Consider the following 17,950-nt stretch of genomic DNA (forward strand, 5'->3'; position numbering starts at 1 on the left):
CCCCTAGCAGGCTCTGACAGGATTTCTATCCAAGGCACGCGGTGTGTGAAAGCATGGCTCCCTAGCAGGCTCCGACAGGATTTCTACCCAAGGCAAGCAGTGTGTGAAAGCATGGCTCCCTCTGACCAGCAGGCTCTGTCAGGATTTCTACCCAAGGCAAGCAGTGTGTGAAAGCATGGCTCCCTCTGACCAGCAGGCTCTGTCAGGATTTCTACCCAAGGCAAGCAGTGTGTGAAAGCATGGCTCCCTCTGACCAGCAGGCTCTGACAGGATATCTATCCAAGGCAAGCTGTGTGTGAAAGCATGGCTCCCTAGCAGGGTCTGACAGGTTTCTATCCAAGGCAAGCAGTGTGTGAAAGCATGGCCCCCTAGCAGGCTCTGACAGGATTTCTATCCAATGCAAGCAGTGTGTGAAAGCATGGCTCCCTAGCAGGCACTGACAGGATTTGTATCCAAGGCAAGCAGTGTGTGAAAGCATGGCTCCCTAGCAGGCTCTGACAGGATTTCTATCCCAGGCAAGCAGTGTGTGAAAGCATGGCTCCATAGCAGGCTCTGACACGATTTCTATCCAAGGCAAGCGGTGTGTGAAAGCATGGCTCCCTAGCAGGCTCTGACAGGATTTCTACCCAAGGCAAGCAGTGTGTGAAAGCATGGCTCCCTAGCAGGCTGTGACAGGATTTCTATCCAAGGCAAGCAGTGTGTGAAAGCATACCCCCCGAGCAGGCTCTGACAGGATTTCTACCCAAGGCAAGCAGTGTGTGAAAGCATGGCTCCCTCTGACCAGCAGGCTCTGTCAGGATTTCTACCCAAGGCAAGCAGTGTTTGAAAGCATGGCTCCCTCTGACCAGCAGGCTCTGACAGGATATCTATCCAAGGCAAGCAGTGTGTGAAAGCATGGCTCCCTAGCAGGCTCTGACAGGATTTCTATCCTAGGCAAGCAGTGTGTGTAAGCATGGCTCCCTAGCAGGCTCTGACAGGATTTCTACCCAAGGCAAGCAGTGTGTGAAAGCATGGCTCCCTAGCAGGCTCTGACAGGATTTCTATCCTAGGCAAGCAGTGTGTGTAAGCATGGCTCCCTAGCAGGCTCTGACAGGATTTCTACCCAAGGCAAGCAGTGTGTGAAAGCATGGCTCCCTAGCAGGCTCTGACAGGATTTCTACCCAAGGCAAGCAGTGTGTGAAAGCATGGCTCCCTCTGACCAGCAGGCTCTGACAGGATTTCTACCCAAGGCAAGCAGTGTGTGAAAGCATCACTGTCCCACGTAAACAGTTTGTTACATCATCGCTCCCAGGATTATCGTCTAATAGCATCGATAGCCTGGCGAAGCAGGGTGTGTCATCACCGTTCCCCGAGTCAGGATGTCTGGCAGAAAGACTGTGTGTGTCTTCGTATCAGCATTTTCTCCCCAAGCAAGCGAATCTTGATGCTTGAAGACACGCAGGGAGTGGTGAGAGCCTGGTTCTTCCAGACCTGGGGTTGTCTGCTGGCAATCATCGCTGTCCTAGGTAAGCAGTGAACAGTGCTTGGACTGACTGAATAGCTCTGCTTCCCTCCTGTAGCCCCAGCCACACCTGTCACTGTTATGAACCCGATTCTGTCCGGTCGTTCTCTTTGCTTCATTAACACATTTCTTGGGTTCATTGCTCATTATTTTTCAGAACATTTCCAAGCACAAATACCAGAACCGGGAGCTCTTCTTGTACGATGTGAGGCTGATTTACGAAAACAGCAACAAATACAATGGTGAGTAACCTGGCAGAGTGACTCCAGTAGATGCCGGTGCCCTACTTTGTGGCTTCTGTACAGTCCCTCTCGTTTTAAGTAGTTTTGTCGTGCCGGATAAGTTCATAAAGTGTCTGACTGGGTAGAGTGGCCGGGCAGTCTCACCGCAGAGGTACAGATGAACCGGGCTGTGGTCCGACTGCACTGTCGCTGTCACCTCCGTCAAATCACCGTATGGTGTGGGTTGAGAGGATTCTGATCTTGACAAAATAAAAAAAACACAAAGCACCGCCAGCAGACTTCTATGTCATTCGAGAGAACTGAAAAAAACCAAACAGGACTGTCCAGAAAACGTACAAGTGCAGGGTGACCCAGCATCCCAAAGCCATGAAGAGGACCGGGGTCCCAACACTGGTTCAACACATCGGAAGCCGATGAGAGGTGTCATAAGGCTAACAATACAAGGGCGCCCCCTCTAAATGTGATCCTCAAAATCCTGCAGCAAGGCCGTGGTCCTCCGGTGAGAGGGGCGATGGCATTCAAAGGTATTATGTTGGTTAATTAAGGTCTGAAACTCTTTGGTGGTTACTTTAAAAAAAACAAGCATTGGCATAGCCAATAGGTCTCGCCTTTGGGACCTTATAAGTATTTAGTTATGCACCACAATATCCTTACTGCAACAACATTCACTGTTGCTTGGCTAAACACTTATAAGGTCCCAAAGGCGAGACCTATTGGCTATGCCAATGCTTGTTTAAAGATTGACGTGGATCGATCTGCTTCACCAACAATAATATTTTGCAAAAACCATGACAAAACAAGCTTGGACAGTGCCAAAATGATGGCAGCCAAGCGAGAGCTCCTGGCTTTGCCAGCGCTTGTTCTTTATTTGTCAGTAGTGTTTGGTTTATTAAGATTGCACTAATCATTATCAGTAGCTCAGTCCTAATAGACGAAGGACCCCTTTCCCAGGTAAGGCATATTGAGAAGTAATCTGTACCCGCTGGTTGCATCAGCACTTGTTTTAAAAGTTACGTTTCTGAAAAGTAAGAAAACCAAAAAACGGTGATGGGAACAAATCTCTGTGGCACAGAATGTTAGCAATATCTGCCACTAATACAGCCTGTGTGCACATGAAGATATCCCCATGAGTTTTGCTGTGTTCTTTATATCATTAAAAATAGCACACGTTGGCCCCTCCTGCTGCAGGCGAGCTTAGAACACACAGTAAATCATCCTCTTACTAGGTCGGAGGACCACAAAGAGATGCTCTCCCTAGTACTACATGCCCTCATTTAAAAGCATAATCTAATTTTCACACCACCATGTTTGCAAATTGCGATTTTCATGGTGTTAGAAAGTGCCCTCGTTCTGCATGGCTGCCCCCACTTTTTGCTGAATTGCTGATGTGCTTTGACTGAGTGTGCCCTGGGCTCCTTCCAATCAGGTACCCAGGGCCGTATTCCTTCCCTAAAACTGTACAGAAACGAAATACCCAATTGGCATCTCTGGCCACCTGTCAGCCCCTAGTAAATGGTACCTTGGGTACTCAGGGCACTGCGACCAGAGGAGACCCTTAAGGGCTGCAGCACTTATTGTGTCACCTTTAGAGGCTCTGTACCCTGACACACACACACTGCCTTTTGCAGGCTGAGTGTCCTGGTGCAGAACTAAACAAAGAGTCGACATGGCACACATCCTTGTGTCTTAAACCAACAAGAGAGGAAGGGTCAGAAAATCACTCTTATACCCCATGAATATACAACAATCAACAAAAGAGTGATCCTTTATGTGCAAAATAAACCTAAGACCAAAAATCAGAACTTAGGAACACCAAGGTGTTAAAGTGATAAGTGAATGAGCTGCAATTCAAAAAGAACCCTCAAGCACCAAACACGCTGGTGACAGTCTTCATCATTGGGTTCATTTTTGAGGGCTAGCGAATTCGTGCGTGTGATAGTGAAAAGTTAAAAGAAGACAAAGCTAGACCCCGTACCCAATTTAATAAGGGGCTAGACAATCTTCGGTTAAAAGCAAAGTGCAAACAGACAATCAATGGTTGAGTGAAATTGAACCAAAATGTCCTATCAAATCAAAATGGTCGACATGTTTCTGCTATAGTGAGCTTACTATGCTCAGCATTCATCAGGACCAGAATACGAGCCCTAGAGAACCAAACACACTAAGGCTTGGTCCCTCTATAGGGCTACGTGCAAAATAGAACAACTCACGGCACCTCCCGTGTTGACTCTCCTTGTATTGCCAAGGGTCTGCAATCTGTGAATAAAAAAGTAGATCCGACAGAGATATTACATGCACTCAAAAACATTTTATAACTATGCAGAAATTCTCTCGCTATAGGTACATGCAAAGACTAAATCTGTAAGTCTTATATTCAATTGGAGCTCCTTCACCATTATAGTGATTCACAAACTAAAAACACCCAGAAGGTCAGGCATGATGTGAATTTCACTGACAAGAGTGTCTTTTGATTTACACAAACTGGTATCTAAGCCAAATCGCCTGTAAGCAGAATGTGATATATGCTGCACACAATTCCATTCAGATATATCCCATCTGTCACTGGTTCGGGTTGTTCTTAACCCACCTCCTGATACTGGATGTCTAAATTTAGTATTTACAGAAAAAACATCACGAGTAGTATTACTCGTCAATGGTTCCAAAGTAACCAATAAGTGCCAATTTAAAATATACATCGCATCAACAAAGGAAGATTCAGTATTAAAAACAAGGAGGGCACTCACTATTCATAAGTGGTGACCTTTCACCTTAGGCGCGTGGCGGGGGAAACCTTCACGCCAGGTTATCTAACAAAATACAAGGAGATATGTTTAAGTTAGCCACTGTAAACGAGTCATGTGTGTTTCAAAAAACATTCTCAAAATAATACAATGACAACCGGGGTTATACTGCTCTTTTCTTCACTGGTTTCTTTCTGCAATATGCAAATAATGCCGCGATCCAATTTTTCAAGTGCTCCGTATCACGAAGTCAGATCGATATGTAATAAGGCTCAAGTATCAAAGTTTTTGTACTGGATGTCAAATGACACACACTACATCCAACACAAGGAAAATGGCCGGTCACTGGTGGCAAACCCCATGTTGTTAAAACACTAGGATTGTTATCACTCCTCGCGATCTGTGGGCGAATATGCACGAGAGAATCTTTGAGACTTCTGGCTCGTTTGTATGAAAAAAAGGGGCTTTTCCCAGTCATGTTTATTACTTGTGAGTATCTTCCAGTGTTTGTTTATACACCGGCTTACGGTGTTTGAAATACTGCTGTATGTTGTCACACAAGTCAATGGGATTTTAGTTTCCGTTTCTCTAGGATATTCTTCTAACAGAGCCTCTCTATGTTGATTTTTTGCTCTTTTGCAACTTCTGTTCAAAATATGCTCCGGATAACCTTGTTTGTGTAATTTCAGAGTGAGGTCTCTTGATTGTTCTTTGAAATCAGACAGGTTACTGCAATTCCTACGAATCCGTAGGTATTGCCCAAAGGGGAGATTCTCCCTCAATGGGCGAGGATGATAACTAGAATAATGCAACAGGTTGTTTTTACTAGTAGGTTTGTAATACGTTTTTGTACATAACTGGTCCCTGCCTTTGGAGTACTTATCATATTCATGGGTAAATTTAAGGTGCGGATCGCATGTATTCACCCATTCAAAAAATTCCAGAAGGATGGTTTCGGAGCCCTTCCAGATTAAAAGCACATCATCAATGTACCTCTGCCACAGGATAACATTGGATGTGTACGGGTTACTGGCACCAAGTATGTGCTGGCATTCAAAATTGTATACGTATAGACCCGCTATACTGGGGGCAAAAACACTGCCCATTGACGTGCCTGTTGTTTGTATAAAGATTTCTCCTTGGTACTCAAAATAGTTACACTTGAGTGCCAATGTAGCACAGTCAATTACAAAGGTGCGGGAGGTAGTATAGTCCCAATTTGAGCCATCTAAGGTGTTACTTAACACCCTGATGGTCTCATCTTGTGGGATACAAGTATACAAGCTTTCTATGTCAAGCGAGACAAGAAAGCATGGTTCATTAGGTAACTTGATCGCAAGTAGCATGGCCAAAAGGCTCTTGGTGTCTTTTATATAGGTACTAGTCTTCTGAATGAGTGGTTTCAGGAAAAAATTCGCAGTATGAGGATAAGGGTTCCAGAAGAAACTCTATTCCTGACACAATAGGTCATCTTGGAGGTGGGTTGCGATTTTTATGAGTTTTAGGTAAGGTGTAAAAATATGGTATTTTGCCTTCTGAAGTGGTCAAAAAATCTGCTTCATGTTTGGTAATTAAACCATCACGTTCCGCTTTCAACACCAACTCTGCAATCTTTTCTTTCAGTATATTTGAGGGGTCCTCACAGAGAGGGGCATAGTTGGTTCTGTTGCCTAAAAGGCGTCTGCACTCCGTATTGTACGCCGTAGCATCCCTGTGTGCCATGCCCACAAACTCACTGCCCTGGCATACATCAGTCACCCCTCTAGCTGGGTGCTCTATGCGAGTGGTGTGGGCACAGGTGCATGAGCCCTGTGCCCCTACAGTACCCAGGGCCATTCCTGGGCACTGTAAGTGCAGTGATGCCATTAAGAGTATATGGTGCTGGGAATTCGACATTACAAACTCCACAGCACCATGATGGCTACACTGAAGACTAACAAGTTTGGTATCAAACTTCTCAGCACATTAAACCCACACTGATGCCAATGTGGGATTTAATGTAAAATGCACTACAGAGGGCATCTTAGAGATGCCCCCTGAAACCTAACCTACAATCCATGCCCTGTCTGAGGGGCTGCCTCGGCTGCCACACAGCAGACATGTTGCTAGACCCCTGAGTGGAGAGTCCCCGCTCTCCTGGGTCTGCAACAATGCACATCCTGGGCGAGGTGCTAGGTCTCCTCCTCCAGGATGGGCAGGGGGAAGCTTCAAAGGCCTGCCGCCTCTGTGAGCTTCACCAGACCACTTGCTGTACCCAGCAACTGGCCCCCACCAGTTCTGACCCCCACTCTGGCGGAAAGACTGGCGGGAAACCCTACGTTAGAAAAGGGGGTGTGCCAACTCCACCCCTCAGGTGGGAGAGGCGAGGTGAAGCACAACCGCGAAAGTGAAAGTGATCGCGAGTGGCCGCGAGAAGTGATCTGTGGTGGGGGAGGGGGAGAAGCGGGAGTTGTGTGACGGAGGAAAGACAGATGGCGGCTGCGCGCATGCACGCAAGCTTGAGGCTACCAAAAGCCTGTGGTGGCACTTTCAAAAGCCGCTTATTAAATGTTTCGCAGAGCAGCGCATGCGCTGGCGTAGCGAGACCTAAAAACCAGCCAACTTGGCAACAACACAGGCCCACAAACCGTAAAAAAAAAATAAAATTTAAAACACGCTAATCTGTCAGACCAGCTCATCGGACACTTTCTGGTTGCCCTATAGGCCAGTACAATGATCCTTTTGTTTTTAAACTTTATTTTAGTTTTTTATTGCAACAGCAAAACAATCCCCCCCCATAATTGGCATCCATAATACAATACGTGTACACTGTTTGTTCACCTCATTATGGCACACTTGGGTACAGACATCACAGTTTGTGCTGCGTCTTCCAGTAGCAAAGCAAGTCTTAAGAACATCCGGAAATATACGTGCGGATCCAGCAGGGCATTATCTCAGAGCAGACTCAACCACCCCGCTCCCACCTCCCTCACCATCAGACCCCGACCCCTCAGATGTAAATAGCTCAGCACTCGTGCCATCCGAATCACTGTAGGGCAACCCCGTAGCACACATAACTCGCCATGCAAGCAAATCCTCCTGCAGTTTATCATCTCTGCGCGTGCGTTGCATATGCGTCCCCTCTGCCAAAGACCACTCCCTGACATCCCTAAGCCAGGCGATATCTCAGGAGCCCTCTGCCCCATCCAGGTAATTGCTACCCTCCGCCTCGCCAACACTAGCAACAGCTGCAACATCTTATAGGAAAGGTTTCTCCTCTTAGGCTTCTGGACCAATGCCAGTAGGCAATGAAGCGGGGTCAAGTCAATCCGGAGGCCAGTGACGGCCCGTATATGAGCAACCACCTCCTTCCAGAAGCTTCCGACCAATGGGCAGTCCCATGCCAGGTGCAGGAACACCGCTCTCTCTACTGCACATCTGGGGCAGTTGTCCCCCCTGGTTTCCGAAATACGCCGTAAGGAGACCGGGGTCAGGTAAGTACGATGCATAAAATTAAAATGAATCAGTTTAAACGGTTGTGAGAAGTTGGCCTGATGTGCAGTGTTCACTATTCTAGTGATCACTATATATCAGTCCAAACAACCCTTATTGATGATTGGTTGTAAGTCAACCTTATAGACCAGCTATCCTAGTAGCATGGATACGAGCAGTCTAAGGCTAAGACTCTAGAGGGCGTGTTAAGCCAGCTGTTTTACCATCACATTACCCCTTGAACACCCAGTGAAAGGACACCACACAAGTGTTATGAAAATAAACAGTGTATTTATTAGAATCACAACAACCCTGTACTCTTTATGAGGACAGGGTGCTAGGCACACAACAAAACTCTTACGAAAATACTTTTAAGTTAGCACGTTACACAAATGCCCGAGGGGCACGAAAAACCATATACGCTAAAAGTGGAATGCGAATTACTAGCAGGTAAGTAACAGTTCTAATAGGCTTTGGAATCGCTAGGACTGGACTAGGGAATCGTTAGATTACTACTAGGAGGCCCAGGGGACTCGGGTGCAGAGTGTGCACTCTCACGCGGGATGCGGGACAAAGTCTATGGAAGCTAGAATTCACAAAGTTAGTGTTCACGGGCGAACCCGACCTGGTAGGAAGAAAACGACAGTGGATCCTGACCCTTGGATAGTGAGGCTATGCTGGGACACCGGAGTGCCGAAGTTACCTAGCCCAGGGGCTGCAGCTGCATAGGTCTGAAAAGACGTCGGGGATCTCGTTGCCGGACCAGGAGCCTGGAAGGAAGAAGTTGCTGGCAGGCGACCAGTGAAGGAAAGTTCGATGGATCCAAGCCTGGATCAAGGAAGAAGAAAACCTGAAAGCAGAGGGGACCAAGTTCTTGAATCACTAGCCAGTGATTAAGTGGGCACCAGGATGGCACCGGGCGAAGTCACCGCAGTCAGGTGAGTGGGCACGGCTGGGCTCTGCAGTCTCTCGGACCAGGAGGCGTTGTCGGCGACCAGGATGGAGGTGCGAGCTGTCCCACGAAGGATGAGGTCGTTGGCGTCGAAGTTACCCAGGATTGGGCAACAAGCCTTGGCTAATTCAAGCCCACGCGGTGGACTCAAAATGGCGTCTTGAGTGGACCAGGAGGGTCCAGGGTGCTCCTCTTCTGGAAGGGAGCAAGGGCCAGTCTGGAGCAACCAGACCAGCAGCAGAAATGTCGTCGGGCGTCGTCGGGAAGGCCACAAGCCAACGGGCTAGTAGCCAAACAACGCGGTGAGCAGCGGAAAGCAGAAGGGCCCCACGCAGATCGTGGAGATGCTGGGGGGCTGAACTTCGGAGCTGGAGCTGCTCAGAGTCGGGGCTTCTCGGACCCCAAAGCACTCACCAGTAGGTTACTCGGCGGGCTTGCTGGAAAGAAGTCGTGCAGTCTTGCCGATGGCCGGTCCCTTGAGGTCTCGTCGCACCCACGGTTCTCAGCTGGGCTGTAGAGGTGGGTAGAGGTCAGAGGTGCCAGGGAAGCCGGTTCTCGTCGAGCTGGGCAGTCGGATTCCGGAGGAAGGACTTACAGCAGACCGCAGTGTTCTTAGATGGTGCCTGCGGATGCAGGGTGACTACTCCTTAGTCACAAGGGAGAAATCTTAGGAAGAAGTCTTGAGTTCCTTTCGCAGAAAGTAGTTTCAGGATTCAAAGATGATCTGATTTGGAAGGGGGCCAGTCTCTACCTTTATCCTGTAAAAAGGGGCTGGCACGCGACTAAGTCCTGCCCTATGGGTGGGACTAGGAGGGGGGTGGTTACACCCACTTCCTTGGCGGGCTTTTCCCCAGCACAGGGTCTGGAGTGACCCTGGAACTGGTTCCAGCCAGCCTATGCACAGTGAGCACCGGGGTGCCACGTGCAGTCACCTTCCTCTAAAGCCCTGCCTACCTACAATACACAAAACCCTGTCTGGGACGGTGCTGGCACCGCCCCTGGCAGGAAACCCTTTGTCCTTATCTCCTGCTCTGGGAGGACTCCCAGCAGCAGGAGGGCAGACTTGTGTCTCGGTGGCAGCATCCATTTTGTGGATGCTAAGGCTCTGTCTGACTTTTAACCGGGTTATAGGTTACAGGCATGTCGTGTCCCTCTAGAAGGGTGGAATGCTAACCCCGTCGCCAGAATTGGCGAGGGGTTAGTATTCCAATTCGTATGACACCTTACTCGACATGTTTTGATAAAGCGATACCAGAGTTGGCACATAACCGCGAGGATTATAATGCACTTAAGAGTATATGGTATGCGATATCATGGAAACGGCTAAGGGATGGATCCCGAAAGCCGCAGACAGGCTCAGCTCATGCTAGAGCACCATCTCACACGATTCCAAGCACTCTGCCTTCAGGATTGTTAAGGCCTGCCATAGGAGTGACTGATAGGAGATCTGTGTGTCCATTTTAGGGTTAGATATAGGTACACTATATCTAAAGCAAAGGGTGATTACACCACCTTGCCCCAGCTGTCAAGCAGCCAGTTGTGTCAGATTTGGATGGCCAGCCAGGGGTGGCATAATACATGCTGCAGCCCCTGGTAGGCCCTGGGTACACCTATGCCCTGGGTACCTAAGGTACACTGTACAGGGACTGATAAGGTGACTCAGTATCCAATTTAGATATGTACCTAAGGTACATGGAATCCATTTTACAGAGAGAGCAGTCGGCCTGGGGCCCTGAATAGCAGGGTCCCAGGTCAACTAAGTCAGAAAACCAGCAAAACACCAGGCAAAAAGTTGGGGGCAACCATAGTCAGGGTTCTACCTTCCTACATAACCCCCCCCCAAACGAAAGGAGATAAGGCTAGCCTTGCCAGGTAAGCCTATATTGCCTGAGTGGCCATATAAGGGAGTACCAGCACTGGCATGGTTGCCCCCTATCTCATGGTCCACTAAGCAATCCCTCACCCTAAGGGTGTCTGAGGGTCTCCACCATAGGGAATCTCTACCTGTGGTGTGTTTTGGCAAAGTAAAAGGCTGGTGCTGAAATGGAGTACTGAAGTGAGGCTCCACTAATTTTGGGCTCAGCTTCCTCCAATCATTTTCCACCATATAGGCCTTTCTTTCCAAGACTGAGTTGTTTTGGGCTCTCAGGGTCAACCTCTGGCTACCTACAGCTGGAGGTTGGGTCCCTCTGTTTGGCTTACTGGAGGGACAGGTCAGGTTTGGGGCCCTCAGGTCCCAGGTTTGGCTGTGCCCAACAGTGTCCATCTGTGGGAGGTCCCTAACTAAATTTAAGGGGGATCCCTCAGGAGTCTGTTTTATTTTCACTTGGCTAGGATTACTAGCTTCAGTGCCCTTAATCTGCTGATTGGGGAATTCTTTTGGACAGGGGGCCCTTTGGGGTCCAACACTGGCCTCCCTGACCTCTACAGCCCTGGGCTGACTGAGGCAGGGTAGAGAGGGGCAGGTTACCTGCTCCAGACTGGGTCCCACCTTGGAAGGGTCCACTGACATCAGGGGTTCTGCCAGGCTAGGCCTGACTACCTCTGTGGCAGTTTCTTCACAAGGGGTCAGATCAGTTCCCTGAGGAGGCTGATCCTTTCCTAAAGTCTGGTGGGAGGGAGATTTCTCTTCCTCCTCAATACTCTCTGTCTGAGTGGAGTGATCCATAGTTTCAGGCTTCACAACACTGTCATCTGTCTGAGTTTGAGCTGTGGCCATCACAACTCTCCCAACCTTTTCAGGAGGGGGCTCAGTTTGGGTGTGGGCTGTTACCATTACAGCCTTGACAACCTGTTCTGGGAAGGAAGTTGTCTGAGATGGGGTTGTGACTGGCACAACCCTCCTGACCTGTTCAGGGAGGACATCTTGGACTGGGGCTGTGGCTACCACTGCCCCACTAACCTTACCATGGGTGTTTACCATTTTAGAATGGGTTTCTTGCTCTACTTCAGCCCAGGCTGAGAGCTCTAAATCATTCCCCAGTAGGCAATCTACAGGCAAGTTTGGTGACACTGCCACTCTCTTGTGGCCAGTGACACCTCCCCAGCTGAGATTGACCACTGCCATGGGATAATCTCTCTGTACTCCATCAATATTGGTCACCTGGTATGTGGCACCAGGTAAAAGTTGCCTTGAGGGGACTAGACTCTCAGTCACCATAGTGATGCTAGCCCCTGTATCTCTATAGGCCTCAACTTTTATACCATTGATGAGGGGCTCCTGTCTGTACTTGCCCAAAGTGTTGGGACAAGTGGTGAAGTTGGCAAACCCCATGCCAGTCTCACAGACAAGAGTATCTAAGTTTGGGGACCTGGTTAGGCCAGAGTCCCCAGGAACTCCCAAAGTAAATGCACCCAAATTCTTGGGGGCACTCCCACCACCTGGGGGATTACTACTAGTAGTAACAGGAGGTTTGGGAATGTTACTTGGGGGTATGTTTTCCTTATTGTTATTCTTTGGGCAACTGCTGTCAGTTTTTAAATGACCCACCTGTTTACAGGGATAACAATAAGGTTTCTTCTGGTTGTTGGAAGGATTCTGGGACCCACCCCCCTCAGAGGATTTTTGGGGCCCTGATGTGGTTTGATCTGGAGATTTATTCCCACCCTTCTCTTGAGGCTTGGTTGATTCCTTTTTCTGGTCACCACCTTGGTTCTTGGGCCTAATCCTGGTTCTGACCCATTTGTCTGCCCTCTTACCCAATTCTTGTGGAGAGGTCAGATCAGAGTCTACCAGGTGCTGGTGTAATAACTGGTTCTGACAATTATTTAAGACTTGCTCCCTCATAATTAGATTATACAATCCTTTGAAATCAGTAACCTTACTACCCAGTAGCCAGCCTTCCAGAGCCTTAGTGGCACAATCAACAAAGTCAGACCAGTCCTGAGACTGAGTTTTCTGGGTGTCTCTGAACAGCAACCTGTACTGCTCAGTGGTTAAGCCAAACCCATCAACCAGTGCATTTTTCAGGACCTGGTAATTGTTAGCATCCTCCACTCTTGTAGTGAGGAGCTTATCTCTACCTTTGCCATCAAAGGAGAGCCACAGTATAGCTGCCCACTGACTCTGGGGAATGCACTGCACAGTGCAGGCCCTCTCCAGAGCAGCCATCCATTTCTGGATGTCATCCCCTTGCTTAAAGGGGGGCACTATTTTAGTCAGGTGTTTAGTATCTAAACCCTTCTCTCTATCTCTTGGGAGATTGCTGCCACCAGTGGGAGCTAGCCCACTCATCTGCTGCTCTCTTGCCAGGGCAAGCTTCTCTTTGGCCAGGGCAATTTCTTCCCTCTCAATCCTCAGTTCAGCTTGTCTCATCCTAGCTTCATGCTCCTTTCTCTGAGGGGAAGTAAATCTCCTCTGTGGAGGATTCCTTCTCCCCTGAGAAGAGGCATTAGAGTGCAGAGATCTATTGGAGTCCCTAGAAAGAGATCTATCTCTCCTAACTCCAAGGTTAGGCCCACTTCGGGTTAGTACTGGGGGGCCCCCAGATCCTAGCCCAAGTAAGTCTAAGTTGGTCCTAGTTAGCCTTCTGACTACCTCAAGACCTTTGTCTACCTCATCCCCAGAGAGTACCTCCTGATCCTCCTCCTCAACTGCTGAATCAGTGTTGGGGAGGTCTGGATCCCCAGAGGTTCCCTCTAAGGCTGGCATGCTCTCATGTAACTGAGAGAGCTTTCTGGCATCATATGTCTCTAAGAGACCTATCAGAAAGGGAATGGTGGGGTTAGACCCCTGCTTCAGTTTCCTGGAGACACAGAGTTGCCTCATCTCCTGAAAATTGAGAGCTGCATATCTTGAAGTGACCTGTGGAGGGTCAACACTGACCAGGGGAGTCTCAGTAGAGTCCCCCTGAGTCGACATGCTTTTCTAGTGAGGTGTAAGTGGTGCACTTACCTACACTATATGTTTGCCTACTGATCCCTTGCTAGAGTTGTAGTTTAGGGTGTGCTAGGCCCTAGGAGCTACAACAGCTGGTTCAGTAGAACTCAGAGTATTCTAAGCTAAGTTATATGTACCTTTAGTACTTATGTGATCTTTCACAAGATATTCTTAGGGCATGTGTGGTAAAACAACAGCAAGCTCAAATCCCAACCGCTGCCCACCAATGTGAGAAGTTGGCCTGATGTGCAGTGTTCACTATTCTAGTGATCACTATATATCAGTTCAAACAACCCTTATTGATGATTGGTTGTAAGTCAACCTTATAGACCAGCTATCCTAGTAGCATGGATACGAGCAGTCTAAGGCTAAGACTCTAGAGGGCGTGTTAAGCCAGCTGTTTTACCATCACATTACCCCTTGAACACCCAGTGAAAGGACACCACACAAGTGTTATGAAAATAAACAGTGTATTTATTAGAATCACAACAACCCTGTACTCTTTATGAGGACAGGGTGCTAGGCACACAACAAAACTCTTACGAAAATACTTTTAAGTTAGCACGTTACACAAATGCCCGAGGGGCACGAAAAACCATATACGCTAAAAGTGGAATGCGAATTACTAGCAGGTAAGTAACAGTTCTAATAGGCTTTGGAATCGCTAGGACTGGACTAGGGAATCGTTAGATTACTACTAGGAGGCCCAGGGGACTCGGGTGCAGAGTGTGCACTCTCACGCGGGATGCGGGACAAAGTCTATGGAAGCTAGAATTCACAAAGTTAGTGTTCACGGGCGAACCCGACCTGGTAGGAAGAAAACGACAGTGGATCCTGACCCTTGGATAGTGAGGCTATGCTGGGACACCGGAGTGCCGAAGTTACCTAGCCCAGGGGCTGCAGCTGCATAGGTCTGAAAAGACGTCGGGGATCTCGTTGCCGGACCAGGAGCCTGGAAGGAAGAAGTTGCTGGCAGGCGACCAGTGAAGGAAAGTTCGATGGATCCAAGCCTGGATCAAGGAAGAAGAAAACCTGAAAGCAGAGGGGACCAAGTTCTTGAATCACTAGCCAGTGATTAAGTGGGCACCAGGATGGCACCGGGCGAAGTCACCGCAGTCAGGTGAGTGGGCACGGCTGGGCTCTGCAGTCTCTCGGACCAGGAGGCGTTGTCGGCGACCAGGATGGAGGTGCGAGCTGTCCCACGAAGGATGAGGTCGTTGGCGTCGAAGTTACCCAGGATTGGGCAACAAGCCTTGGCTAATTCAAGCCCACGCGGTGGACTCAAAATGGCGTCTTGAGTGGACCAGGAGGGTCCAGGGTGCTCCTCTTCTGGAAGGGAGCAAGGGCCAGTCTGGAGCAACCAGACCAGCAGCAGAAATGTCGTCGGGCGTCGTCGGGAAGGCCACAAGCCAACGGGCTAGTAGCCAAACAACGCGGTGAGCAGCGGAAAGCAGAAGGGCCCCACGCAGATCGTGGAGATGCTGGGGGGCTGAACTTCGGAGCTGGAGCTGCTCAGAGTCGGGGCTTCTCGGACCCCAAAGCACTCACCAGTAGGTTACTCGGCGGGCTTGCTGGAAAGAAGTCGTGCAGTCTTGCCGATGGCCGGTCCCTTGAGGTCTCGTCGCACCCACGGTTCTCAGCTGGGCTGTAGAGGTGGGTAGAGGTCAGAGGTGCCAGGGAAGCCGGTTCTCGTCGAGCTGGGCAGTCGGATTCCGGAGGAAGGACTTACAGCAGACCGCAGTGTTCTTAGATGGTGCCTGCGGATGCAGGGTGACTACTCCTTAGTCACAAGGGAGAAATCTTAGGAAGAAGTCTTGAGTTCCTTTCGCAGAAAGTAGTTTCAGGATTCAAAGATGATCTGATTTGGAAGGGGGCCAGTCTCTACCTTTATCCTGTAAAAAGGGGCTGGCACGCGACTAAGTCCTGCCCTATGGGTGGGACTAGGAGGGGGGTGGTTACACCCACTTCCTTGGCGGGCTTTTCCCCAGCACAGGGTCTGGAGTGACCCTGGAACTGGTTCCAGCCAGCCTATGCACAGTGAGCACCGGGGTGCCACGTGCAGTCACCTTCCTCTAAAGCCCTGCCTACCTACAATACACAAAACCCTGTCTGGGACGGTGCTGGCACCGCCCCTGGCAGGAAACCCTTTGTCCTTATCTCCTGCTCTGGGAGGACTCCCAGCAGCAGGAGGGCAGACTTGTGTCTCGGTGGCAGCATCCATTTTGTGGATGCTAAGGCTCTGTCTGACTTTTAACCGGGTTATAGGTTACAGGCATGTCGTGTCCCTCTAGAAGGGTGGAATGCTAACCCCGTCGCCAGAATTGGCGAGGGGTTAGTATTCCAATTCGTATGACACCTTACTCGACATGTTTTGATAAAGCGATACCAGAGTTGGCACATAACCGCGAGGATTATAATGCACTTAAGAGTATATGGTATGCGATATCATGGAAACGGCTAAGGGATGGATCCCGAAAGCCGCAGACAGGCTCAGCTCATGCCAGAGCACCATCTCACACGATTCCAAGCACTCTGCCTTCAGGATTGTTAAGGCCTGCCATAGGAGTGACTGATAGGAGATCTGTGTGTCCATTTTAGGGTTAGATATAGGTACACTATATCTAAAGCAAAGGGTGATTACACCACCTTGCCCCAGCTGTCAAGCAGCCAGTTGTGTCAGATTTGGATGGCCAGCCAGGGGTGGCATAATACATGCTGCAGCCCCTGGTAGGCCCTGGGTACACCTATGCCCTGGGTACCTAAGGTACACTGTACAGGGACTGATAAGGTGACTCAGTATCCAATTTAGATATGTACCTAAGGTACATGGAATCCATTTTACAGAGAGAGCAGTCGGCCTGGGGCCCTGAATAGCAGGGTCCCAGGTCAACTAAGTCAGAAAACCAGCAAAACACCAGGCAAAAAGTTGGGGGCAACCATAGTCAGGGTTCTACCTTCCTACAACGGTGCATTGCACGACACCTTGCGCGTAAGGGTTCCTATACGTTTTCGCTGCCCCGGGTCTAGGGCAGCCCCAAGGTCTGTCTCCCAAGCCTCCCAGGAAGTGGGAACCGGCGGGACGGAGTCCCGCCTCATGGCCGAGTACAGCAAAGATATCAGTCTCCGCCCTCTACCACAGGAAAGAAGGATGTTTAGGGTGTGGGACAGCGGGGGTGCCTCGGGGATCTGGGGCCAGGCCACTCTTGCCACCTCTTGAAGGCCCCTGTAGTGCAGGTACTGCCCTCCTCCCAGCCCGAAGGCCTCCGTGGCCTGTTCAATTGACACAAAGGAGTCGTCGGGGTATAGGTCTGCTAAAGTCTCGCATCCTCCCTCTCGCCAGACCCGGAAGGACATGTGTTTTTCCATGGCCACTATGGGGGCCAAGATCCACATCGGCAACTCCCTATGAAAGGGGACTCGCTGCAAGATTTTCTCCACGAACCGCTGCCAGACACCTGCAGTGTGGCGCACCACATACGGTAGGGCTTCGTCTGCCCCCCCGTCCATGCATCAAGGCCCCCAGCAATGCTCGCCCATCCGCTCTGCCGGCCAGGAGTCTCATCTCCCAATTATATGTGTCCGCGAACCACCGAGCAGCCGGCAGTAGCTGTGCCGCATAGTAGTACAGGACCTTGGCGCTTCCAGCCCCCCTTCCTCCCAGCTCCGAACAGTGGTGTGGAGGACAACCCGGCTGCGTCGTCCCGCCCAGAGTAAGGAAGTAAGCAGCGAGTTCAGCTTGTGAAATATTCGTTGGGGAATCGGGCACAAAGAATTTTGCAGGACGTATAATGTCCTCGGGAGCATCACCATCTTAGCGACAGCTAGCCGCCCCATAAGGGAGAGTGGCATGGTGTTCCAGAAGACACAGACTGGTGCAGGGATCGTAGCACTCTATCAATATTACGGGTCAATGACTGCGCATCGCACGAAGCCACCTGGATTCCCAGATACTGGAAGGCCTCCAGCTCCCATCGTAACCCTAGGTCCGGCAAGTCCAACTGTGGGCCCGCGTCATAACCCGCTAAGGGGAAGATCAAGGACTTCCCGGCATTAATTCGTAGACCCGACGCTGCCCCAAAGAGGTCCAAATGCCGGAGCAAAATGGGTAATGATTCCATCGGGGTCGTTAAGTTGAAGATGGCATCGTCCGCATACAAGGAGACC

General features: G+C 49.8%; 1 protein-coding gene across 1 annotated transcript in view; it reads left to right on the forward strand.

Annotated features, from left to right (window-relative positions):
• Nucleotides 1-17,950, forward strand: part of LOC144752244 (transcription initiation factor TFIID subunit 1-like) — a 303,153-nt gene that overhangs the window by 212,240 nt on the left and 72,963 nt on the right. Inside the window, exon 33 of the mRNA XM_078640245.1 lies at nucleotides 1,659-1,743. Within this exon, the coding sequence (XP_078496371.1) occupies nucleotides 1,659-1,743 (85 nt within the window). The remainder of the gene's footprint in view (nucleotides 1-1,658; nucleotides 1,744-17,950) is intronic.

Source organism: Lissotriton helveticus, chromosome 4_2 (assembly GCF_964261635.1).
Source record: "Lissotriton helveticus chromosome 4_2, aLisHel1.1, whole genome shotgun sequence".
In the NCBI taxonomy this organism is placed as follows: domain Eukaryota; kingdom Metazoa; phylum Chordata; class Amphibia; order Caudata; family Salamandridae; genus Lissotriton; species Lissotriton helveticus.